The sequence below is a fragment of the Oncorhynchus masou genome, chromosome 29, assembly GCF_036934945.1.
Source record: "Oncorhynchus masou masou isolate Uvic2021 chromosome 29, UVic_Omas_1.1, whole genome shotgun sequence".
In the NCBI taxonomy this organism is placed as follows: domain Eukaryota; kingdom Metazoa; phylum Chordata; class Actinopteri; order Salmoniformes; family Salmonidae; genus Oncorhynchus; species Oncorhynchus masou.
This window is the reverse complement of record NC_088240.1, coordinates 42,251,004-42,278,044: the sequence shown is the minus strand read 5'-3', so window position 1 is coordinate 42,278,044 and position 27,041 is coordinate 42,251,004. Positions and strand designations below refer to the sequence as shown.

The 27,041-nt window shown below is 39.2% G+C and overlaps 1 protein-coding gene across 1 annotated transcript; it reads left to right on the top strand.

Annotated features, from left to right (window-relative positions):
* The first annotated feature begins 3,894 nt into the window (after positions 1-3,894).
* LOC135519758 (integrin beta-2-like) lies at positions 3,895-26,984 on the top strand. Its single transcript, XM_064944985.1, has 16 exons — positions 3,895-3,998; positions 11,246-11,294; positions 11,516-11,613; positions 12,512-12,716; positions 13,261-13,431; positions 13,675-13,916; positions 15,886-16,044; positions 16,268-16,363; positions 16,612-16,701; positions 16,955-17,089; positions 21,749-21,942; positions 22,278-22,510; positions 22,738-22,957; positions 23,276-23,487; positions 23,762-23,928; positions 25,804-26,984. Exons 2-16 carry the CDS (start codon positions 11,249-11,251, stop codon positions 25,867-25,869), a joined length of 2,334 nt encoding a protein of 777 aa, XP_064801057.1. The 5' UTR covers positions 3,895-3,998; positions 11,246-11,248; the 3' UTR covers positions 25,870-26,984.
* Positions 26,985-27,041: the final 57 nt, after the last annotated feature.

Genomic DNA, 27,041 nt, shown 5'->3' with positions numbered 1-27,041 from the left:
CGGCCCGCTGCTGGAGCTGCGCGTCAAGGGAGGGATACTGTCACGACTTCCGCTGAAGTCGGTCCCTCACCTTGTTTGGGCGGCATTTGGAGGTCGACGTCATCGGTCTTCTTGCCATCGTCGATCCACCTTTCATTTTCCATTTGTTTTGTATTTGTTTTCCACACACCTGGTTTCAATCCCCAATTACATGTTCATGTATTTAACCCTGTGTTCCCCTCATGTTTTTGTGCATGATTGTTTCTATGTTCATTCGGTACGTTATGGCTGGTTGTTTTCACCCGCGCGTAATTGATTACCGTTTATTGTTGGTAAATTGTATGTTTGCCTTGTGCCTTTATTTTGAGTAAAGTATGTTGCTCACTCATTCTGCTCTCCTTCGCCTCACTTCATGCACCAGCTACACCCACCTTCTGACAAATGTAGACATTTAAACAGTGACTCAGAGCAACAGAGGGCCAGAAAAGCATCCCACTGGGAAAAAACTGGTTGAATCAACGTTGTTTCCACTTAATTTCAACCTACAAATGTAATGTGATGACAATGAATCAATGTAGAATTTTCAAAAAGTCAACATGGGAATGTCTTGTTTTTATCACCTAACCTTTAACCTAAATCCAATGACAGGGTTACATTTTTGTTTTATTTCACATTCAATTCACGTTAGTTGACAACTCAGCCAAATGTCAATCAAAACTAGATGTTGAACTGACGTCTGTCCTCAGTTGGATGCAATTAAAGCAAATCCCCTACATTAATCTTAAGTATAAATTCATACAATTTTGAATTTGTTCTTTGTTGAGTTTATTCTCAAAGTTTAATTCTGACTTTATTTCCCAAATAATAATAGAAATTGAGATTTTAAAGTACTATCCATGCAGAAGAAAAACAATACATCACATTAAAAAAAAATATATATATGCTTGTCCCTAATACTCTTTCAGTAGAAATGTGTAACCTACAGGAATATTGCATTTGATAAGAAATATGAAATCAAGGACGAGTAAAATGATTAATGGTTGCATCAATTGGAAACAAAATGGATCCTACACCATGATTTCTTCCACTCATATAATGTGTATGGTATGGCTAATTGCCATGTTGATTTGCTTTGGGAAAATTAAGAAATCAAATACTTTATTTTAGTTGTACGGAATAATTGTCTAATATATAAATCACCCTTAGTCTGCTCAAGATGCAAGAATAAAATATAAAATGTTCCGACGATAATACCCACCAGAGTGTGAAATCGTCTTGAAAAATGTTGCAATCAGTACTAAAAGATCACCCCTTAATCTGAGTTATGAGCAGTAAATCTGTGGTGAACAACAATTGCAATTAAGATCAGCTGTGCTGATGATTTTAGAGCATGGTTGAATGAGAAATCAGCTAGCAAAAGTCTAGTGGCCATTAGTGGTTGCAGTTGGCCCCTTGGAATTGCAACATGTCAAAATTGAAAATGATATATGAATTAGAATTGTGAATAGTCATCCTGAGGGATTGAATGTTTAGGTTTTAAACCATTTGCCATACCGACTTTTTTGACACTCAAAATAGGTATTATATGTGTTTTGTCTCTAAACTGTTTCATGGTCAACTTTTCCAAAAGATGGCGATATAGTATACTATCCCCAGTGACATCTTGTTTTGTGGAGTCTACATTTTTACATGTACTCTCATGTGCAGGATAACGAATGGTATAAAATTGTGAATCAATAGCACTTTTTACTCAATATTTTTTCAGAGCCACAGTTCATTTTAAAGTGGCAATCTGGGACTGATACATTCATTTTGGACTTTTAATTAATGATATATAGCCATTGATTGTTTAAGAATGTAACTTACAAATGCATCATGAGCATAGTTCAACTGTCTTACTTCATCACAACCATAAAGATAGGCTTGTTTTACCCCACTGTTTGTAAACCATCCAATTGTAAACAAAGACTGTATACAGTGCCTTGCGAAAGTATTCGGCCCCCTTGAACTTTGCGACCTTTTGCAACATTTCAGGCTTCAAACATAAAAATATAAAACTGTATTTTTTTGTGAAGAATCAACAACAAGTGGGACACAATCATGAAGTGGAACGACATTTATTGGATATTTCAAACTTTTTTAATAAATCAAAAACTGAAAAATTGGGCGTGCAAAATTATTCAGCCCCCTTAAGTTAATACTTTGTAGCTCCACCTTTTGCTGCGATTACAGCTGTAAGTCGCTTGGGGTATGTCTCTATCAGTTTTGCACATCGAGAGACCTCCTTGCAAAACAGCTTGAGCTCAGTGAGGTTGGATGGAGAGCATTTGTGAACAGCAGTTTTCAGTTCTTTCCACAGATTCTCGATTGGATTCAGGTCTGGACTTTGACTTGGCCATTATAACACCTGGATATGTTTATTTTTGAACCATTCCATTGTAGATTTTGCTTTATGTTTTGGATCATTGTCTTGTTGGAAGACAAATCTCCGTCCCAGTCTCAGGTCTTTTGCAGACTCCATCAGGTTTTCTTCCAGAATGGTCCTGTATTTGGCTCCATCCATCTTCCCATCAATTTTAACCATCTTCCCTGTCCCTGCTGAAGAAAAGCAGGCCCAAACCATGATGCTGCCACCACCATGTTTGACAGTGGGTATGGTGTGTTCAGGGTGATGAGCTGTGTTGCTTTTACGCCAAACATAACGTTTTGCATTGTTGCCAAAAAGTTCAATTTTGGTTTCATCTGACCAGAGCACCTTCTTCCACATGTTTGGTGTGTCTCCCAGGTGGCTTGTGGCAAACTTTAAACAACACTTTTTATGGATATCTTTAAGAAATGGCTTTCTTCTTGCCACTCTTCCATAAAGGCCAGATTTGTATTGCAGTTTGAGAATATGTCTTCTCTAGGCCTCAACCTCCAGGTTATCTTATGATAATGGTAAATTAATCAATGAACTAAAACGAATGTATTTACAAACTAATGTCAGAATAGTCAGTTCTACCCACAGTCTGACACAATAACATCCAAATAGCCTTGTTGCCACACTTTAACTTCTTCTTTCAGAATCATGTACTGTTGCATTTCAGTTTACATCCACTATGACTGTAATTTGTGGTAGTCTTACCTAGCTACCTTAAAATGAATACACTAACTGGACTTTGGATAAGAGAATCTGCTAAATGACAAAATGTCAAATGTAAATATACTTTGACAGAAGTTGTGTCATGTTCAGCTTCTCTCGTTATGATGGAAAGTATCAGAAAATTTCACATATGCAAAATTATGCTGAGACTCACTTTTTCACTTTTTCAAAATGTAAGCCAAACAAACCATTGATCGCAAAGTTAAACAAACCATACAACTCTATGCACAAGGACTACTAAACAAACATACCTTCCAGTTGTTCTAGAGCTCACTCAAAGAGGAAGGTCATAAGGTCATAATTCTACATCCCTATTACACACATGCCTGAGATGGTTTATACCAAATATGATCTATTATTATGAATATTAGAAAATGGGTGGTTCGGGCCCTGAATGCTGATTGGCTGAAAAGCCGTGGTATATCAGACCATACACCATGGGTATGGCAAAACATTTATTTTTACTGCACGGCTAAGGACTGTGTCATAGAACAGCCCATAGCAGTGGTATATTGGCCATATACCACACCCCCTCGGGCCTTATTGCTTAATTATATTATACACTGTGTGTACAAAATATTTAGAACACCTTCCTAATTTTGAGTTGCAGTGGATTTAACAAGTGGCATCAGTAAGGGATTGTAGCTTTCACCTGGATTCACCTCGTCAGTCTATGGAAAGAGCAGGGGTTCTTTAATAGTGTTTTGTACATTTCCTCTTTGTTCATACTATTTTCCTCCGAAGCCTTCCTGTCATGTGGGTGGTTGTGTTTCACAAGCTAACTGACGTTCACCTCAAGCAGTCAGTCAGCTGCATAGAGAACACACCCATGACAGTGAGTTGAGGGTTACGTAGGAGCTGCAGCACCTTGACCTTTGTGAGTAGGATCCTTACTGCTGTATTTGAGATGTATGTTTGTTGATTCATGTAAGGTTACTGGACACAATAACCTTTTGATTAAGCCTAATTAATAACTGATTACAAAATGTAACTAATGGGACATTCTATCTTTAGGAAAAGCATACAGATAATAGTTTTTAATGTGTTGAAGTAGAGGATCAAAGTAAAAAAATAATGTAATTTTGTGGCATATCAGATCAAAGATTTAGTTTCAGGATTTACGATTACCTGACTATAAGGATTTATATAAAATATATCAATCAAATGTATTTTTAAAGTCCTTTTGACCTCAGCAGTGGTTACAAAGTGCTTTACAGAAACCCAGCCTAAAACCCCAAACAGCAAACAATGCAGATGTAGACACACTGTGACTAGAAAAAACTCCCTAGAAAGAGAGGAACCTACTATAGGAAGACATCTGGAGAGGAAGCAAGCTCTGTGGGGTGTAAAAGAGATAACCATCACACTTGAGCCATATGATTATTCTATATACTACAGCACATATTTGGTTCTTTCTATAAAATCTGCCAATTGTTTAAAATGTCATTACATTGAGATATAAGGGGGAATCATAGCTATATTCAATAAAATTCACGAGTTGATTATCATGGTTGGTGACGTGATGGATTTGTCCAAAATCGTGTGACATAAACATGAATTTTCTGTCATCAAAAAGAGCGGAGGACCAAGGCACTCTTCATATAATTAATTAAAATGCCTTTATTTGTATGACATGTTCAATGGAAACAAAATGTTAAAAGTCTGACGTGTTTCAGCGGCATGGCCTTTGTCAAAGAGCACTTTCTGTCTACCAAAGTCTACTATTGTGTACCTTAGCGGGGCTTCCTTTCCTTCCCTTTGTATTCCGTTTCTGTCCTTGCATTGTAAGTTGTCCTTATATCATATATTAACCATTAATCAGTTAAATTAGACATTGAACTTGAACGATGTAATAATCCTGGATCTAGGTGTTTTTTGGTATAGCGATCTCAGGAATGCAGTGTAACTATGTAACGTTTGGTGTCTTCTTATATTACAGGGTGAAAACAGTTTTCAAAGGCACACTAATTCTAAATAATAAATGCAATTGCAAAATCAAATGCCTCTAAATGAAAGATACTTCAAACGTACATCCATACTGTCATTAACGTGGTTCTTCAATAATTATGCGTAATACGTATTGAATGCGCATTTGGTGTCTAGCTGATTTGTTACGCCTGGATATTTTCACATATCATCATCTAATATGAAGGAATTTCTCAAATGACAGTCAAGTGAAAAACAGCTGTTGTTTTCATGTGTTTTTATGCCTCTGATTGGACACTGAGTCAACTGTACGCAATTGTGTAGGATAAACTATTGTGCAACACCCAACGCGATTCCTATTAATTATTCTGGATATAATTATCAATACATATACAAATAAAGATTTGCAAGAGGAACTAACATTGTAACTCTAATGCCATGTTTGGAGGACAGAAAAAAATCATAAAATGACAGTAGCTATCCAATATTATCAGAAACGAAAGCTCACAGCTTGTTTTATCCGGCTATTATTCGTTTCTCTATAGCCTAAAGTGGAGCATTTAATGTTTCTAAAATTAACCCATTTAGTTGACACATATTTGAGACGGATTGCTCACCACTTAATAGTGAGGCAAGAAAAGATCATGATTGCTCATGCCTTATAAGGAGATGAGTGAATTGCTTAAGTACTGCTAGTTAACCATTTGAGAAGTGAGATATTTCACAAGAGTATGGGTCGTTCCAACTTAAAAAGCACCATCTCAGATTGTTCTAAAATCATGTCTGTAGTTAGTAACATATATGATTAGCATTCCTGTGTCACGACTTCTGCCGAAGTCGTTGCCTCTCCTTGTTTGGGCGGTGCTCGGCGTTCGGCGTCACCGGTCTTCTAGCCATCATTGATCCATTTTTCATTTTCCATTGGTTTTGTCTTGTCTTCCCACACACCTGTTTTCAATCCCATTCATTACCTGTTGTGTATTTAACCCTCTGTTTCCCCTCAAGTCTTTGTCAGAGTGTGTTTTTTTTGTCAGTGTAGTGGTTTTTTGTATAGGTGCGCGACGGGTACCCATATTTGTTTATATTCATTTTTCTATTTAGTGTTATGGAGCATGTTACTTGGACATTATTAAAAGACTCCATTTTACACTCTGTTTGACTCTCCTGCGCCTGACTTCCCTGCCACCTATACACATATGTCTGACATCCAGAAACATTATTTTGTTGAAATATAATTTGATATAATTTAATAAGCAAATATAACCCAGAAGCCAAATGAGAAAATAACCCAAATTAGCCATTTTCATTTATAGGATTCAGATAACATTCAATACATGTAGTGCCCAACATCCAATTTGGATCTTCCTACATTTAAGTAAAACATGAGGAATCAAAAACAAAGCACCATTAAATCCATTATTAAAAAATGGAAAGAATATGGCACCACAACAAACCTCCCAAGAGAGGGCCGCCAACCAAAACTCACAGACCAGGCAAGAAGGTCATTAATCAGAGAGGCAACAAAGAGGCCAAAGATAACCCTGAAGGGGCTGCAAAGCTTCACAGCGGAGATTGGAGTATCTGTCTACAGGACCGCTTTAAGCCGTACACTCCACAGAGCTGGGCTTTACGAAAGAGTGGGCAGAAAAAAGCCATTGCTTGAAGAAAAAAATAAGCAAACACGTTTGGTGTTCGCCAAAAGGCATGTGGGAGAATCCCCAAGCATATGGAAGAAGGTACTCTGGTCAGATGAGACTAAAATGTTGCTTTTTGGCCATCAAGAAAAATGCTATGTCTGGTGCAAACCCAACACCCAAAACCTCTCATCACCCTGAGACCACCATCCCCACAGTGAAGCATGTTGGTGGCAGCATCATGCTGTGGGGATGTTTTTCATCGGCAGGGACTGGGACACTGATCAGAATTGAAGTAATGATGGATGGTGCTAAATACTGGGAAATTCTTGAGGGAAACCTGTTTCAGTCTTTCAGAGATTTGAGACTGGGATGAAGTTTCAATCTACTGCAGAGATAGCCTGCAGAGTTCTGTCATACTATCCAGGTCTGTGCCCAAACAATTTGAGCTTCTACTTTTAAAAATCCACCTTTCCAGAAACAAGTCTCCCACCGTTGCCGCTTGCTATAGACCACCCTCTGCCTCCAGCTGTGCCCTGAAAACCATATGTGAATTGATTGCCCCCCCATCTATTGTCAGAGCTCGTACTGTTAGGTGACCTAAACTGGGACATGCTTTTAACACCCCGGCCATTCTACAATCTAAGCTAGATGCCCTCAGTCTCACACAAACTTTCACTGAACCTACCAGGTACACCCCCAAAAAGATATCATCCTAACCAACCTGCCCTCCAAATACACCTCTGCTGTCTTCAACCAGGATCTCAGCGATCACTACCTCATTGCCTGCGTCCGTAATGGGTCAGTGGTCAAACGACCACCCTTCATCACTGTCAAACGCTCCCTAAAACACTTCAGTGAGCAGGCCTTTCTAATTGACCTGGCCCGGGAGTCCCGGAAGGATATTGATATCATTCCATCAGTAGAGGATGCCTGGTTATTCTTTAAAAGTGCTTCCCTAACCGTCTTAAATAAGCATGCCCCATTCAAAAAAATTTGAACCCGGAACAGATATAGCACTTGGTTCACTCCAGACCTGACTGCCCTTGACCAGCACAAAAACATCCTGTGGTGTACTGCATTGGCATAGAATAGCTCCCGCGCTATGTAACTTTTCAGGCGAGTTAGGAACCAATATCTGTAAATAGCCCATCCAACTACATATTTATTTATTTTGCTCCTTTGCACTCCAGTATCTCCACTTGCACATTCATCTTCTTTGCATCTATCACTCCAGTGTTTAATTGCGAAATTGTAATTATTTTGCCACTATGGCCTGTTTATTGCCTTACCTCCCTTATCTTACCTCATTTGCACACACTGTATATAGATATTTCTGTTGTGTTATTGACTGTATGTTTGTTTATTCCATGTGTAACTCTGTGTTGTTGTTTGTGTCGCACTGCTTTGCTTTATCTTGGCCAGGTCGCAGTTGTAAATTAGAACTTGTTCTCAACTGGCCTACCTGGTTAAATAAAGGTGAAATAAATAAATAAATCACCTTCCAGCAGGACAATGACCCTAAGCATACTGCTAAAGCAACACTAGAGTGGTTTAAGGGGAAACATTTAAATGTCTTGGAATGGCCTAGTCAAAGCCCGGACCTCAATCCAATTGAGAATCTGTGGTATGACTTAGAGATTGCTGTACATCAGCGGAACCCATCCAACTTGAAGGAGCTGGAGCTGTTTTGCCTTGAAGAATGGGCAAAAATCCCAGTGGCTCGATGTGCCAAGCTTATAGAGACATACCCCAAGGGACTTGCAGCTGTATTTGCTGCAAAAGGGGGCTCTACAAAATATTGACTTAGGGGGGGTGAATAGTTATGCACGCTCAAGTTTTCAGTATTTTTTTGTCTTATTTCTTGTTTGTTTCACAAGAATCTTGCATCTTCAAAGTGGTAGGCATGTGTAAATCAAATGATACAGACCCCCCAAAAATCAATTTTAATTCCAGGTTGTAAGGCAACAAAATAGCAAAAATGCCAAGGGGGATGAATACTTTCGCAAGCCACTATAAGTCTATGTAGATTCATATGTAGTGTATGACTGATTGTCCTCCAATACACAACATGTTAGCTATACCTCACTGGGTGTTTTATTTGTATTGTTTTTTTTGTTCTTAGATACCCACCAGGATATATGATAGTAATTCATAATTTACAGTGCCTTCAGAAAGTATTCATCCCCTTGACTTAGTCCAGATCTTGTTGTGTTACAGCCTGAATTCAAAATGGATTAAATATATTTTTTCCCACCTATCTACACACAATACCTTATAATGACAAAGTGAAAACGTGTTTCTAGAATTGTTTGCAAATGTATTGAAAATTGAATACAAAAATGCTAATTTACTTAAGTATTCACACCCCTGAGTCAATACTTTGTAGAAGTACCTTTGACCGTGATTACAGCTGGGAGTCTTTCTGGGCGAGTCTCTAAGAGCCTCCCATACCTGGATTTGTGCAACATTTGCTCATTATTCTTTTTAAAATTATTCAAGCTCTGTCAAATTGGTTGTTGACCATTGCTCGACAACCATTTCCAGGTCTTACTATAGATTTTCAAGTACATTTAAGTCAAAACTGTAACTCGGCTTTCAGGAAGATTCACTGTCTTCTTGGTAAACAACTCCAGTGTATATGTGGCCTTGTATTTTAGGTTATTGTCCTTCTGAAAGATGAATTCATCTCCCAGCATCTAGTGGAAAGCAGACTGAACCAGGTTTTCTCTAGGATTTTGCATGTGCTTAGGTCCATTCCATAATTTATTTTCCCTGAAATATTCCCCAGTCCTTCATGATTATCATATACCCATAACATGATGCAGCCACCACTATGCTTGAAAATATGGAGCATGGTACTCAGTAATGTGTTCTTTGGATTTGCCTCAAATAACTTTTTGCTCCTGAATACAAAGTGTTAATTGCTCTGCCACATTTTTGGCAGTATTACTTTAGTGTCTTGTTGCATGTTTTTGAATATTTGTATTCTGTGCATGCTTCCTTCTTTTCACTCTGTCAATTAGGTTAGTATTTTGGAGTAACTTCAATGTTGTTGAACCATCCTCAGTTTTCTCCTATCACAGCCATTTAACTCTGTAACTGTTTTAATGTCGCCAATGGCCTCATGTTGGAATCCCTGAGTGGTTTCCTTCCTCTCTGGCCACTGAGTTACGAAGGACACCTGCATATTTGTAATGGCTAAGGGTGTTGATACACAATCCAAAGTGTAATTAATAACTTTACCATACTCAAACGAATATTCAATGTCTGTTTTTTTTACCCATTTACCAATAGTTGCCTTTCTTTTTGTGAGGCATTGGAAAACCTCCCTGGTCGTCGTGGTTGAATTTGTTTTTGAAATTCACTGTTCAACTGAGAGACCTTACATGTAATTGAGTGTGTGGGTTACAGAGATGAGGTAGTTATTCTAAAATCACGTTAAACACTATTATTGCAAACAGAGTGAGTCCAGAGTTCAATCCATTGTACATTCAGGCTGTAACAGCAGCTATGCTTTGGAACGATCATTTTATCTCCTTTAGCCTCTTCATTCATATTAGTGGATTTGTCTTCAGTATGTGTGGTTTTAGTTCATGGAGGTCCGTATGCAAAGCCCTCTTTGTCTGTGTTGCCCACTCATTTCCATTATAGCAGCCCAATGTCCGAAAGTGGAACTGTAGATTTCTCTATGAGAAAAGATTAAGTGTCATGTAAGAAAAATGTATATTTAAAGTAATGAATTCAGAAAACACTGTGTAAAACCATGTATGGCCTGTTTACTTCAACGCTGTAATGGTGTGAGTCCACAAAAACAAATAACTACGGCAATAGTAGCCTCCATTACCACAAACAGAACGAGCACATAATCATTATGACCAGTGCTAATAAATACCAGAGCCATATATTTAAAGTTACTTAAGTCCAACTTTTAGAGTTTGAAATATTATTTTAATTCTAGACACCCGTTTTTGTGCTCGCTCTAAAGAAATGAAAATATTAAGCATATAACTTTGATATCCTGCGTGTGCTTTTCCCTGTGGATGTATTTTACATTTCCTATTTTTGAAGTTTGCACAGCAAACATTTACTTGGAACAATTTATTATGATCTTGGCTGCAAGGAGTTTTGTTTTGAAGATACTGTATATTAACAACAATCACTGTGGGTGTGAATGTTTGGGAAAGTTTCCAGGCCTGGCGATACTGTGGTAGCCATTGTTGACGTTCTCTTTTTTTCTTCATTTCTTTAACTCTGAACTTCTAATGGATCCATCTCAGTTTTTATTTTGTTCAACTGCCCTTAAAAGTGAGAGGGTTGAACACGTCAACCCAGATTGTTTTTGCTCAGGCAGAGCGTTGTACAGAGGCTATATAATGTGCATCAAATTGTAGTGGTGTAAGAGCTCTTAAAGTGTATGTTCATCTACAGCGCATGCATCTTTTACTGGTACTTGAAAAGATAAAAGATATATATCGCTGGATATCTAAAAGGTGTGCCTGTAATAGTCTTCGACGTGGTCAAGGTTGATGGACTGACGGCTGTTCCCTCTTTCTGTCACCAGGGAATGTATAAGTGTGTGTCTCTCCTACTCCTACTGATGGGCAGAGGAGGTAAGTTTTTACAGTCATCAAATCCCCTCTTGATATTGAAAAGTCTCACAATTACATAATGAGAGTCATCCTGTGTGTGTGTGTGTGTGTGTGTGTGTGTGTGTGTGTGTGTGTGTGTGTGTGTGTGTGTGTGTGTGTGTGTGTGTGTGTGTGTGTGTGTGTGTGTGTGTGTGTGTGTGTGTGTGTGTGTGTGTGTGTGTGTGTGTGTGTGTTTACCCTAGTTCTCTCCCAGGAAGTGGAAGTATGTTCCAAAACGGTGATCAACTCCTGCAGTGACTGCATCAGATCAGGAGCGTACTGCACGTGGTGTAAACAACTGGTGAGGAGCACAAATATGTGTGATACTAGAGTCATACTTGAGTAAAAGTAAAGATACATTACCTTAATAGAAAATGACTAAAGTAAAAGTGAAAGTCACCCAGTAAAATATTACTTGAGTAAAAGTCTTTTGGTATTTTGTTTAAAATATACTTAAGTATCAAAAGTAAAAGTATAAATTATTTCAAATTCCTTATGTTAAGTATACCTGCACTCAGACATCATTTACAAATTTGTTTTTAGTGAGTCCGCCAGATAGGAGGCAGTAAGGGTGACTCGAGATGTTCTCTTGATAAGTGTGTGAATTGGACCATTTTCTTATCCTTCTAAGCATTTAAAATGTAATGAGTACTTTTAGGTGTCAGGGAAAATGTATGGAGTATAAAGTACAATATTTTCTTTAGGAATGTAGTGAATAAAAGCAAACGTTGTCAAAAATATGAATAGTAAAGTACAGAAGCCACCAAATAATGATACTTTAAAGTATTTTTTACTTAATTGCCTTACACCGCTGCTAGATGCTAGCATTATGCATTTGGCTGTCTATGTAAAGCAGTGTATGCAAACAGAGCTGAGAATATGCATGAAGGTGTTAAGCCACAGTATGTGGGTTGGTGTGCTAGCATACGCTTGTGAAGACACTGTTTTATTTCCATCCTTTGAATAATAGTCAATTTACATCTAAATGTGTAACTGTGCACAAGGGCAGTCAACTGTAACAACATTTACAGAGAATGGGCAACTGAAGTAAAAGTATCATTTTGAGTTACAGGATCGTTTGTTGATAGTCTGATAGAGCGTCTACAGACGTGGTTGACATACCTAAGGGCCCTAACCATTCAAAATGAATCCAAACACACTTATTTTAAATCCAGAGTTTATGTTTGTCCCATTCCCAGAACTTCACCAAGCCAGGTGAGCAAGAAGCAGCTCGCTGTGACACCCGGGCTCAGCTAGAAGAGAGGGGCTGCATGGAAAAAGACATCATATCCCCCCTGAATACCCTTACTGTGACTAAGAACACCGCCCTGTCCACCAATGCATTTGTCAAGGACGAACCCATCCAGCTGCGTCCTCAGGAGGTCAATCTGAAGCTCAGACCAGGTGGGTGTTCTCAAAATGGCCAAATTGGGTTTTTCTTCTTCTTCATTTTTTTCTTCTACTTCGGCCACTAACATTGCATTACCGCCCAAACTGAGTTCTAAGATGACTGCCATGTTTTGAAAATGGATAAAATCATGTAGTTGGATGAAGGACAAAAAGCCTGTTTTAGCATGGGCAGCGCCATTATAGACTTTCAGCATTTTGAAGGTGTCAACTGTGTGGGACTTCCTATGGGTTAAGGAAGGGTCACAGAATTACATCCAGGTCACCACCAGGGATCTGCCAATTAATTAAACTCCTCAGCAATCATCCCATTATTGCATGTGGCAGTAAACAACCAACCTTGGCTTTATGCCCTCTGTCCAACTCTATGGCTCAAACATATTAAAAGTAGCCCTAAGTAATCAAATAGAATGAAATTATCTTAAAATAGCAAATAAATACCCTAAATTTCATCATATCACATTATCGTCATGTGCTTTTGACTTGACATATTTTTATGTGCTTGAGATTTCAGTTTTCACCTCGATTTTGCTTTGTTCAGGGCTGCCTCGGACGTTCAAGCTGGACTTTCGGAGAGTGGAGGGCTATCCTGTTGATCTCTACTACCTGATGGATCTCTCCTACTCCATGGAGGACGATCTGAGGAGTATCAAGACTCTTGGAAACGAGCTCTTTAAAGCTCTGCAAGGAATCACAAAACAAGGGCGAATAGGTGATATCATCAAATATCATTTGACTCTTCTATTTGCATTTGGTTTAGCATACCTTGGGGTGCCAGGTTGGTGGGATTTACCCTTTTGGGACGTGTCTATTAATTCCATTCCAACAGCCAAGCTAAAGTATTTCAAATGATTTCAAATAGTATTTAAACCAAGGTCTGTCTCAACCTCAATTTCTAATCTATCTATGAGTGTCCATGAATCGTATTTTTTATCACCTTTATGTTTTACTGCAGGCTTCGGCTCTTTCGTAGACAAGACTGTCCTGCCTTTCACTAACACCAACCCAGAGAAGCTGAAGAAGCCATGCGAAGAAAAGGAGCTGTTCTGTCAACCTGCCTTTGGCTACAGGCATGTTCTTAGCATGACAGAGAACAAAGCTGACTTTAATAGGGAGGTAGACAAGCAGCGCATCTCTGGGAACTTGGACTCCCCTGAAGGGACGCTGGACGCCATCATGCAGGCTGCAGTATGTGGGGTAAGAGTAGTCTAATCCCACAGGGCAAAATTGGTTGAACCAACATTCTATCAACATACTGATATTGAACATCAATATAATGTTTGGTTAACCTATTGTCAAAGCAGCATTGTGTATCATAGATAAGTACAGTAGGGCAAAAACGTATTTAGTCAGCCACCAATTGTGCAAGTTCTCCCACTTCAAAAGATGAGAGAGGCCTGTAATTTTCATCATAGGTACACTTCAACTATGACAGACAAAATGAGAAAAAAAATCCAGAAAATCATATTGTAGGATTTTTAATGAATTTATTTGAAAATGATGGTGGAAAATAAGTATTTGGTCAATAACAAAAGTTTATCTCAATACTCTGTTATATACCCTTTGTTGGCAATGACAGAGGTCAAACATTTTCTGTAAGTCTTCACAAGGTTTTCACACACTGTTGCTAGTATTTTGGCCCATTCCTCCATGCAGATCTCTTCTAGAGCAGTGATGTTTTGGGGCTGTTGCTGGGCAACACAGACTCCCTCCAAAGATTTTCTATGGGGTTGAGATCTGGAGACTGGCTAGGCCACTCCAGGACCTTGAAATGCTTCTTACGAAGCCACTCCTTCGTTGCCCGGGCGGTGTGTTTGGGATCATTGCCATGCTGAAAGACCCAGCCACGTTTCATCTTCAATGCCCTTGCTGATGGAAGGAGGTTTTCACTCAAAATCTCACGATACATGGCCCCATTCATTCTTTCCTTTACATGGATCAGTCGTCCTGGTCCCTTTGCAGAAAAACAGCCCCAATGCATGATGTTTCCACCCCCATGCTTCACAGTAGGTATGGTGTTCTTTGGATGCAACTCAGCATTCTTTGTCCTCCTTTTTACCAAAAAGTTCTATTTTGGTTTAATCTGACCATATGACATTCTCCCAATCTTCTTCTGGATCATCCAAATGCTCTCTAGCAAACTTCAGATGGGCCTGGACATGTACTGGCTTAAGCAGGGGGACACATCTGGCACTGCAGGATTTGAGTCCCTGGCGGCGTAGTGTGTTACTGATGTTAGGCTTTGTTACTTTGGTCCCAGCTCTCTGCAGGTCATTCACTAGGTCCCCCCGTGTGGTTCTGGGATTTTTGCTCACCATTCTTGTGATCATTTTGACCCTACGGGGTGAGATCTTGCGTTGAGACCCAGATCGAGGGAGATTATCAGTGGTCTTGTATGTCTTCCATTTCCTAATAACTGCTCCCACAGTTGATTTCTTCAAACCAAGCTGCTTACCTATTGCAGATTCAGTCTTCCCAGCCTGGTGCAAGTCTACAATTTTGTTTCTGCTGTCTTTGACAGCTCTTTGGTCTTGGCCATAGTGGAGTTTGGAGTGTGACTGTTTGAGGTTGTGGACAGGTGTCTTTTATACTGATAACAACTTCAAACAGGTGCCATTAATACAGGTAACGAGTGGAGGACAGAGGAGCCTCTTAAAGAAGAAGTTACAGGTCTGTGAGAGCCAGAAATCTTGTTTGTTTGTAGGTGACCAAATACTTATTTTCCACCATAATTTGCAAATAAATTCATTAAAAATCCTACAATGTGATTTTCTGGATTTTTTTTCTCGCATTTTGTCTGTCATGGTTGAAGTGTACCTATGATGAAAATTACAGGCCTCTCTCATCTTTTGAAGTGGGAGAACTTGCACAATTGGTGGCTGACTGAATACTTTTTTGCCCCACTATACATACTGTAAATAGATAGGTAGATGGGAAAGTAGTTCACTTCTGAAACACCCATCTCTTTTTTTGTCTTCAGACACAACACTCCCTCACACATGATAGGCTGAGTATAGCACTGCATGAGGCTTGCATGCGGGAACAGTAGATAAAGTGACTCACACTTCCTCTGTGAGTGTGACTCAAAAAAACTCCAATGTGGGATGTAGACTTTTTCGCATCTTTTCCATCCATTTTACATGAAGCCTCCAATTGTTTTCCACAGGACAGGATTGGCTGGAGGAATAGCAGCACTCGGCTAATCGTCCTGACCACCGACGATGGCTTCCACATGGCAGGGGATGGCAAGCTGGCTGGCATACTGGAGCCCAACGACGAGAGATGTTACATGGACAAGCAGCTGTACACTAAGAGCAATGACATGGTATGTGATGGTGACATGGGACACATTCAGATCAATATGATTGGTCCTCACCAAGACTTTGATATACTGTACTGGATATGAAAAATACCATAAGAGAATATGAAAAATATGTAATGAATGCAACAGCATGACTGGACTGAACTAAAGCCTGTATATTTCAACCCTTTTGGCCCTAAACAATTACAATCTTGAGGTTGTACAAGTTAAGTGTCTCTGTATGTAGGACTACCCATCTGTTGGTCAAGTGGCTTCACAGTTAGAGAAGAACAACATTCAGCCAATCTTTGCTGTGACAAAGAACATGGAGAATGTATACAGGGTAAGTGGACTCTTTATTTCGATCTTTCTAGTCTTTTTTTCTTCCTCAGTTTTTCTACTGTTATAAACGCCAACATATGTAATGCAGTAACTTATTAATACTGCCACATAATAATGAAGATTATCCTAAATAACTCTCACAGTACACCTGACCCCGCCCCCCCCTCCCCAACAAAAAAATACTCTGTTGAGGGGAAATGTACTTGATTCGATTGTGATGTGTTGTTGTCTCACCTAACTATCTTTCAGGAACTCAGTAGAATGATCCCCAAGTCTGAGGTGGGAGTACTGTCAGAGGACTCCAAAAATGTTGTTGAATTGATCCAAGCTGCCTACAATGTAAGATATTTACAATATTTGTTTCATTCTTATTCAGATATTTACAGTCTTTTCTTATTTAATTTAACGAATCTCTTTAAAAAAAAAGGTACTCCAATAATTATGTGTTTAATGTGTAGAACCTTGCTTGATTTTTATCATAAACCTATAGTATCTCTAGGAATAATGTGTCAGTTTGGATTTGCATGGGATGTTTTATTTCTGGTGATTTGGCATTGGTGTCATCTCTGAGACTGTTTTGTGTCTGACACAGAGGCTCTCCTCCAAAGTGACAGTGACTCATGATGCTCTCCCTGACCATGTGAGAGTCACTTACACTCCACTCTGTCCTGGAGGGGGACCCGCAGGGGACAAGGGGGTCTGTGATAACGTCAAAGTAGGAGAATTGGTAAGAGCTCAGAAGTAAAAGACTATCACATACCAAATAATTATATGGTAACACTTGATAATAACTGAAGTATTAATCAACTATTGATAAAACAGTAATATGTATTTCATTTTTTTGTAAACACTTATGTACATTTATAGTAATTATAAGCAATATAATTAATATAATGGCTAATTAGTGACATTTATTATAAAGTGTTATACTTTGGTATTTGGAATTTTATTAGGATCCCCATTAGCTGTTGCAGAAGCATCAGCTACTCTTGCTGGGGTCCACACAAAACATGAAACATTACATAATACAGAACATTAATAGACAAGAACAGCTCAAGGACAGAACTACATAAAAAAAAATATTCAAGCATACGTAGCCTACATATCAATACACACACACAAACTATCTAGGTCAAATAGGGGAGAGGCGTTGTGCCGTGAGGTGTTGTGTTATCTGTTTTTTGAAACCAGGTTTCCTGTTCATTTGAGCAATCTGAGGTGGACTGGAGTTCCATGCAATAATGGCTCTATATAACACTGTACGCTTTCTTGAATTTGTTCTGGATTTGGGGACTGTGAAAAGACCCTTGGTGGCATGTCTTGTGGAGTAAGTGTGTTTGTCAGAGCTGTGTGTAAGTTGACTATGGAACAAAAGATAGATTTTCAACATACTAATGTTTCTTATAAAAAGGAAGTGACGCAATCAGTCTCTCCTCAACTCATAGGGAAGAGAGACTGGTACAGTATGCATAGTAATTATATCATCCCTATGATTACAATGAAAAGCAAGACGTGCCGCTCTGTTCTGGGCCAGCTGCAGCTTAACTACGTCGTTCCTTGCCGCACTCGACCACGCAACTGGACAATAATCAAGATAAGACAAAACTAGAGACTGCAGAACTTGCTTTTTGGAGTGTAGTGTAAAAAAAGCAGAGCATCTTTTTATTACTGACAGACCTCTCCCGATCTTTACAACCACTGAATTTTTATGTTTTGACCATGACAGATTACAATCTAAGGTAACACTAAGTAATTTAGTCTCCTCAACTTGTTCAACAGCCACCCCATTCATTACCAGTTTCAGGTGAGGTGTAGAACTTAGGGAATGATTTGTACCAAAAACAATGCTCTTAGTTTAAGAGATGTTCAGGACCAGTTTATTACTGCCCCCCCCCCCCCATTCCAAAACAGACTGCAACTCTTTGTTAAGGGTTTCAGTGACTTCATTAGCTATGGTTGCTGATGCGTTTATGGTTGAATCCTCAGCATACATGGACACACACATGCTTTGTTTAATGCATGTGGCAGTTCATTGGCAAACATATAAAAGAGTAGAGGGCCTAGAAAGCTGCCCTGTGGTACACCACACTTTACATGTTTGACATTAGAGAAGTGTTGAATTCCCAATTAAAATTAAACACTCTGTCAATTCATAAGGATTTGTAAGACCCTTATTTTATAGGAATGGACAGAGTCCCGGTCTTAAAGTCAAGTAACATCTTTATTCAAGAGAGTACTGAGTACATACACATTTTACCACAGGTTATAAACTGAAAATGACGTCAGCTTTTTTCTAAATGTTCCATCTCTTCTTGACACTGGTAGAAAGGCTCTATAGATCTCAAGCCTTCCCTCCTCGCCTAGAGCCAAGGTCAGTCAGTGTAGATAAGCATTCTAGACAGTCTGGAGATAGTTCATTCATTTGTACCAAGGAACAGACTGTCATTGTTCTAAACTCTTGACTACATTATATTCAATACTGGGAGCAAGAGAGAAAATTCATACATGTACAGTAACATAATAGTATTCGGATTAGTCAGTCCTGATTGAAATGTATACATAATTAGTCATCATTGATTAAAAAAATCCCTCAACAAGAAGATTCCATGAAAGAAAACCCGTTGAGTTCTATTAGATACAGTAGATAGCTCTGAATCCACAATATGGCAGAGGTTAAAAAGCAATAACACATGAAGTACCAGTCAAAAGTTTAGACACAGCTACTCATTGAAGGATTTTTCTTTATTTCTACTGTTTTATACATTGTAGAATAATAATGAAGACATCAACAACTATGAAATAACACATATGGAATCATGTAGTGACCAGAAAAGTGTTAAACAAACCAAATATATTTTAGATTTTAGATTCTTCAAAGTAGCCACCCTTTGTCTTGATTCAGCTTTACACACTCTTAGCATTCTCTTAACCAGCTTTACCTGGAATGCTTTTCCAACAGTCTTGAAGAAGTTCCCACATATGCTGAGCATTTGTTGGCTGCTTTTCCTTCACTCTGCGGTACGGTCCAACTCATCCCAAACCATCTCAATTGGGTTGACGTCAGATGATCAGTCAGGTGATTGTGGAGGCCAGGTCATCTGATGCAGCACTCCATCACTCTCCTTCTTGGTCAAATAGCCATTAAACAGCCTGGAAGTGTGTTGGATCATTGTCGTGTTGAAAAACAAATGATATAGTAGTCCCACACAGCGCAAACCAGATGGGATGGCGTATCGCTGCAGAATGCTCTGGTAGCCATGCTGGTTAAGTTTGCCTTGAATACTAAATAAAACACAGACATTTTCACAAGTATAGCATCCTCACACCATCACACCTCCTCCTCCATGCTTCATAGTGAGAACCACACATGCGGAGATCATGCGTTCACCTACTCTGTGTCTCACAAAGACGGCAGTAGGACCCAAAAATCTCACATTTGGACTCATCAGAACAAAGGACAGATTTCCACGGGTCTAATGTCCACTGCTCGTGTTTCTTGGCCCAAGCAAGTCTCTTCTTATTATTAGCGATTTCTTTGCAGCAATTCGACCATGAAGGTCTGATTCACACAGTCTCCTCTGAATAGTTGATGTTGAGATGTGTCTGTTACTTGAACTCTGTGAAGCATTTATTTGGGCTACAATTTCTAACTCTAATGAACTTGTCCTCTGCAGCAGAGGAACCGCCTTTCCTGTGGTAGTCCTCATGACTTCCTGTGGTAGTTTCATCATTGCGCTTGATGGTTTTTGCGACTGCTCTTGAAGAAACTTTCAAAGTTCTGGAAATTTTACGGATTGACTGAAGCAATGGACTGTTGTTTCTCTTTGCTTATTTGAGCTGTTCTTGCCATAATATGGACTTGGTCTTTTATCAAATAGGGTGATATTCTGTATACCTTGTCAGAACACAATTGTTTGGCTCAAAGACATTAAGAAGGAAAGAAATTAACATTTAACAAGGCACACCTGTTATTTGAAATTCATTCCAGGTGACTACCTCATGAAGCTGGTTGAGAGAATGCCAAGAGTGTGCAAAGCTGTCATCAATGCCAAGGTTAGCTACTTTGAAGAATCTCATATATAAAATATATTTTGATTTAACATTTTTGGTTAGTACATGACTCGGTGTGTGTTATTTCATAGTTTTGATGCCTTCATTATTACTCTACAATGTAAAAAAATTGTCAAAATAAAGAAAAACCCTTGAATGAGTAGGTGTGTCCAAACTTTTGACTGGTACTGTATGTTTTTTCAACAACAGGTTATGGTCAATATTATCAAAGGCTGCACTGAAATCTAACAGTACAGCTCCCACAATCTTCTTATTGTCTTTCTTCTTATTTCTTTCAACCAATCATCAGTCATTTGTGTCAGTGCAGTACATGTTGAATGCCCTTCACTATAAGCATGCTGAAAGTCTGTTGTTAATTTGTTTACAGAGAAATAGCATTGTATTTGGTCAAACACAATTCTTTCCAACAGTTTGCTCAGAGCTGGCGGTAAACTGATAGGTCTGCTGTTTCAACCAGTAAAGGCCACTTTACCACTCTTGGGTAGCGAAATTACTTTGGCTTCCCTCCAGGCCTGAGGACATTCCTGTAGGCTCAGATGAATGATGTGACAGATATGAGTGGCTATAGAGTCAGCTACCATCCTCCGTAGCGTTCCATCTAAGTTATCAATGCCAGGAGGTGTGTCATTGTTGATCGATAACAATCATTTTTCACATTTCCCACACTAACTTTACAAAATTGAAACTTGCAATACTTTTCTTTCGTAGTTGTGATGCTTTCTTTCTTTTTTTATGGATGAATACAATGGCTCACTGTTCGTTGTTGTCGTTTCCTGCCTAAATTTGCACAATTTGCTACATGTAATGAAGTAATCATTAAAATAATTGGTGAATAATGCCCATAATTTAATTTAAAGTACTTCAAAGTTTTTTTTCCATCATTAGTCACATCATTTCTCAATTTGCAGTAAGTCAGCCTGTCAGATGAGCAGGAGGACTTATTAGCCACTACTTTTGCCCCATCTCAACCATACAGTTTTTCAATTCCTCATTAATCCATTGAGCCTTAACAGTTCCAACAGTCAGTTTCTTAACAGGTGCATGTTTATGAATAATTGGAAGAAGCAATTTCATAAATTCATCAATTGCAGTATCTGGATGCTACTTATTAATCACATCAGACCAACAAATATTTTTAACATCATCCACATAAGAGTCACAGCAAAGTCTTTTGTATGATCTTACACAATATTTATTTTACTCTCTTATGCACTATTTTAGATCCATTCAGTTGAATGATAATAAATAGCAAAAAAAGACATTATCCAAACACATACCACAAATGTACTCATTGTGTCTCCTGAATTCCTCTCAGGTGTCTTTCAACGTAACAGTGACGGCAGATGAATGTATAGACAGGGAGAGGTCTTTTCTGATTGGCCCTTTGGGCATAAAAGACAAGCTGAAGGTGAGCTTGTCGACTCGCTGCGAGTGTGAATGTGATGACCCCCAGGAGGAGGATCACAAGGACTGCGACAGGAAGGGCAAAGTCAACTGTGGCATGTGCAGGTAAGGCGGGCATTGGCTGGGATATACAACAAATAGCATGTGCTTTTGTTTCCCCAATATATTCCAACTTATGTTGATATAGTCAATATTGAATCCAATATATGATGCATGATTTTCCCTTCATCCCCCTAGAAGTGCATTGAGTCACCTGAAGAACAAAGAAACTGAGAAACATGGATTGTTATGAACCATCTATTTCATTCTATTTTCTATACTGTATTTCTATTCTCTGTACTCAGGGGGAACAAAAAGCCGACACAATTTTGGGGGGTGGTATATGTAAAGTCTTCACAAGCAATTTGTACAGTAGGCTTTTTCCTCCCAACTCTGTGCAGTTGCAAAGCCGGCTTCGTGGGTCAGAGGTGCGAGTGCGCCATCGGGGAGAAGGACGAGAGCTCTCTGAGGGCGGCATGCCGGAAGGACAACGGCACGGAGTGCGAAGGACGAGGGGACTGTGTGTGTGGCATTTGCCAGTGCTATGCCCAACAAGGCGGCAGCACCTACTACGGCACGCACTGCGAGTGTGAAAACGAGAGCTGCGAGAAGTTTCAGAACAAACTGTGTGGAGGTGCAGTCTGATAGAATATATGAAAATATCAATAAATAAATTAATAGATTAATAGATTTTTCCAGAAACATTGGAAATTTAGATGGAAATATATATATACAGTACATGTACTGTATAACAATAGAAAGAACACCTGCCATCTGTTAATGACAGTCTCATTATGACTGAAGGTACACACGTGAAGTATTAAAACAATTCTGACGTAAAATCACGTCTCTGTGTTGAAGGGAATGGGAAATGCCGTTGTAAAACTTGCGAATGCAACCCCGAGTACGAAGGCACCGCCTGCCAATGCAAGAAGTCGGACGAGCAGTGTCGCACACCAAGCGGGAGCGTGTGCAGCGGCAGGGGCACATGCCAGTGTAACCAGTGCAAGTGTATCGAGGGCTACCAGCGGCCCTACTGTCTGACCTGTCCTGCCTGCCAGACTCCCTGTATAACCAAGGGGTAAGACGGCCTGGGCCCACCTTTTTCACCCACTCAACCACTGTATTCACTGGCCCCTTTAGGTAATGTTGTTGGATCCATCGTGTATATGTTAAATTGCATCCACAACCATAGGACAAACAAAGACGGTTACCATTGACCGTAAAGGATGAATGGTAGAATAAAATGTAGCACTTAAAAATATAATTTCTGCGTGTTGCCATCTTACTCAACGCGAGGGGTTTTGGAACCAAAGCATGTGTTGAAGTCCTTAAAGGGAGGAGACAAAATGTTGGTCAAGGAAGTTTTCCACTCTCTACCTCGTTCTTCTATTTTCAGGAAGTGCATCGAGTGTCTGGGCTTTCAGACAGGCCCGTTCAGCAAGAACTGCTCCCAGACCTGTAAGAGTATTAATGTATTTGAGATGGTGGAGACATTGCCACCTGGTAAGCCTTGTGACGTGAGGGATGCGGAGAACTGCCGGGTGTTCTTTATCATTAAACAGTTGGATGGAGAGGACAACTACTCCGCCCAGATACTAAAGACCCGAGGTAAGAGACGTATGTCTTGTGCAACTAAAAAGTCTGCCCATGTTACCTTCATAAGCCCACAAAAAAACAGATAATGTTTACTGGGGTTTTAATTGACTGACCACGTTGTTTGATGGGCATCAAGTTAAAGCCTCCAAGTCACATTGAAAGCATCTGAATCACAGTGTCCGAGAGATTTTTGCTACCAAATGTTTTCACAGTAAACGTAACCTGCTATAGCCTCCAGGACTGCCTAAAAATGTATGGTTGTTAATGTCTGTCATAATTGTTTTAGAATGTCCGGAGTTGCCAAACATCTACGCCATCATTGGAGGCTCCATTGCGGGCGTGGCCCTGATTGGCTTACTGATCCTGCTCATCATCAAAGCCATCATCTACATGAGAGATGCGAAGGAGTTCCGCAGGTTTGAGAATGAGCAGAAGAAAGGAAAGTGGTCCCCGGTGAGTGACATTTGCTACTTCGTAGAAATCATCACTTTGGCCCAGATTCATTATTCCCTTTTTATGTGCTTTTCTCTCTATGCGTATTCTGACAAAGAACTTAAGCATGAGAATAACATACTCTTCACCCACTATTAGTTTGAAGTGGAGCTTGAATAAATGAATATGTGACCATGAATTAGTTCCCTAATAATTCTACCACCTTTACACGTGAGGAAACCAGGAATACGATCTAGGGAACCTACCAGTTCCAAATGGAAAAAGCATTTACTTGTTTTTTTTCTGATAGAAATAGCACCATTCTCCATGCCTTGTAATCTACAACTTGGTAAGGTCTATTGATAAGAGCTATGTCAATTAGTAATCCATTTGGATAAGGGGATTATAAATACGCATAGCAATTGTTTTTAGATGATTTTTCCTTATGATCCCTGGACACTAATGGGAAACCAGCCATATGGCAGCAAACTGAAAATCATATGAACATGACATGTACTGCACAGTGAAATGGGATATAAATAGCAGTGCCGATCAGAATTCTGACTGTGTACCCTTATAATATGTGTGCATGAAATTTGGAGACCTAAGCTATAGGCTTATGTAGGGTCGAACCTGCCGAATTGACGAATTGATGTATGCCAGTGTTTCCAAACTCGGTAGTGGGGACCCCAAAATGTGCAATGCTTGGTGATTACTTGATTATTTGAATAAGCTGTGTAGTGCTATGACAAAAAACAAAATGTGCAACTAAATGTGCACCCTTATATGCCCAGGCCTTTCTCCATTTTATTTTACAATTTGTATCATGTTAAATATTAGCCACTATCGGTAGCCACTGTCAGTAATACCCACATACATTTAATTTTGCATCATTCCATTCCATTCCGTTTACCTTCCTTTCCCCTCTCATGTCCTTGTAAATTGTTCTTGAGGGTCTCTAGCATTAGTGGATCATTTTAAGCTAACGTTGTGTAATAATTTAGGACACGTAACCGATTTGAATTATTATGAAACTCAGTGAGAATTAGGGTAGATTTATAGGATTATTGTTCAACCCCTATTGTACTTGTTTTCATATTCCAATATTTAATGGATTGAACTCGAATATGGTAACTTTCAGACGAAATCAAACCACTGTATTTTCTGTATACTATTTTGTGCATAAATGCTCTCCAAGTTTTTTTTCAAGGATTCATACATACTTTTCTAACCCAAAAATATGCCTAAATAATCTACAAAATCAGTATTTTTTTAATCCACCAGTTGGTGCTGAAACGGAGACGAATATGCATAGATGGCTTTCTTTCATTGACCCTTATATTCTGAACCCGTTCTCGCAATATATTCTATTGAGTATGTCGACAAAATTCTAATTAAAGGTGCATCATATTTAAAGGGATGGCTTAAGACAAAAGTACTGAAAACCCCATTGAATGAAAACTCCACGAGGAAATATGTTGGCCGCAAGCGGGATGGTTTCAGTGGTTGAATTAAATGTATTCAGGGTGCGCAAAGTAGCCACACCTGCTGAGCGCGTTATTCGACTAAATACGGTAAGTCTGAATACCAAATACTGAGAAGTGCGTAGGAGGAAAGGCATACATTCTTAATTGGGATCGGGCCCTTTGAGAATAGATAGAGCTGCACAGCAGCGTTCTCCAGAACCTGAGGAGACTTGTTTATAAAGCGCTTTTGCAAGATTTGATCAGTAACTGCGTAAATCGAAATCCCATGCCAATGTTGTGATTTGCTATAAATGTATGGCTGGCAGAGACAGCAGCTATTTAAAACAAGACACCGCATTTATCACCATATATCTGAGTTCCATACATTACTGATTTTTCATCATACGTAATTTACTATCTTTCTCAATAGGGAGACAATCCACTATTCATGAACGCGACCACCACCGTGGCCAACCCTACCTTCACTGGAGAATAAGATCAACATCAGTCAGCCCAGACAATCAAGTTGGATTCAAATGCATGTACATTTATTGTTTCTGTTTTAATGTGCTTTTTTTTCTCCATAAGTTGGTTTACAAATAGTATTTTTTTATGTGTTCCAAGACTGAATTCAAGAATGATCATGCACTGATTGGAAAAAAACTGCTGCAATGTTGCTACAGGGTACTTCCACCTAAAAAAAAGACCAAGTGAGAGGTTTTTGACACCCACCTTCTCAGATTATTCTGAAATGGTTTCTGTTAACGTTAGCATTCCTGCAACGTTATTTTGTTGGAACAATATTTGATCTCTGAGAAATTAAGCTAATTTATTGCACGAAAATTGGCCATTTTAATTTATAGGATTCATATAATATTCAACAATTATAGTACCTAACATTCGATTTGGACCAAACTTTTGATAACAATGGTTAAGACATGAGGAATCAAAAGAAGTGGTCTAAAGCCATCCACGGACCCCCCACCCCCCCCCCCACCCCCACCACCACCACCACCACCACCACCACCACCCCACCACGCCAATCCCAACAAGGAGTATATAGTGTCAGTTCTCTATGTTTGACAAGTAGTATGGACATGTGGCTATTAATTTTGTTCCTTCATCCAATGTAATGTATTCTCAGTGAATTGAGTGATGTTTTCTTCCCCTGTTCAGAGGAATTAGTCATTGAAGTTGTTGGGTCCTACATCCTGACCACTAAATGGTGCTGTTCCTGCTATTTGGGGATCATTTATTAAAGATTTTCTTACCCTGTAAGCAGTTTATGGACCAGGTATGACAGCAACCCATATTTTGTTTTTTTTACCTTGCCACTGTTTCAAATGCTAACTTTTTAGCATTTGTGTCACAAATCCAATGCAAGTTAATGGTACCTATATTAGGATAATTCACGCTTTATATCCAAATCATCCTAAATTTTCAAATAATGTATTGTGTAACTCAATGATATTACTTACAGCAATTATGTTTGTAGCTTTTATTTACTTATCTACAATGTACCATGACTCTACAGATCCTATGAGGAAATATTGTGTAAAGCAGCAAATGATCACTGATATTTTTCATTACAAATAAAACTCTCTCTCTTGATTTGATGGACTCCAGCTCATGCTTCAGAGAAAGAGAATGTGATGCACTCTGCAGTCA

Excerpts from the sequence above, each read along its gene's own strand:
- LOC135519758 (XM_064944985.1), top strand. The coding sequence starts at position 11,249 with ATGTATAAGTGTGTGTCTCTCCTACTCCTACTGATGGGCAGAGGAG. Across the intron at positions 13,917-15,885 it reads TGCAGGCTGCAGTATGTGGG|GACAGGATTGGCTGGAGGAA; the intron begins GTAAGAGTAGTC and ends TGTTTTCCACAG. Across the intron at positions 22,511-22,737 it reads TCAGAACAAACTGTGTGGAG|GGAATGGGAAATGCCGTTGT; the intron begins GTGCAGTCTGAT and ends TCTGTGTTGAAG.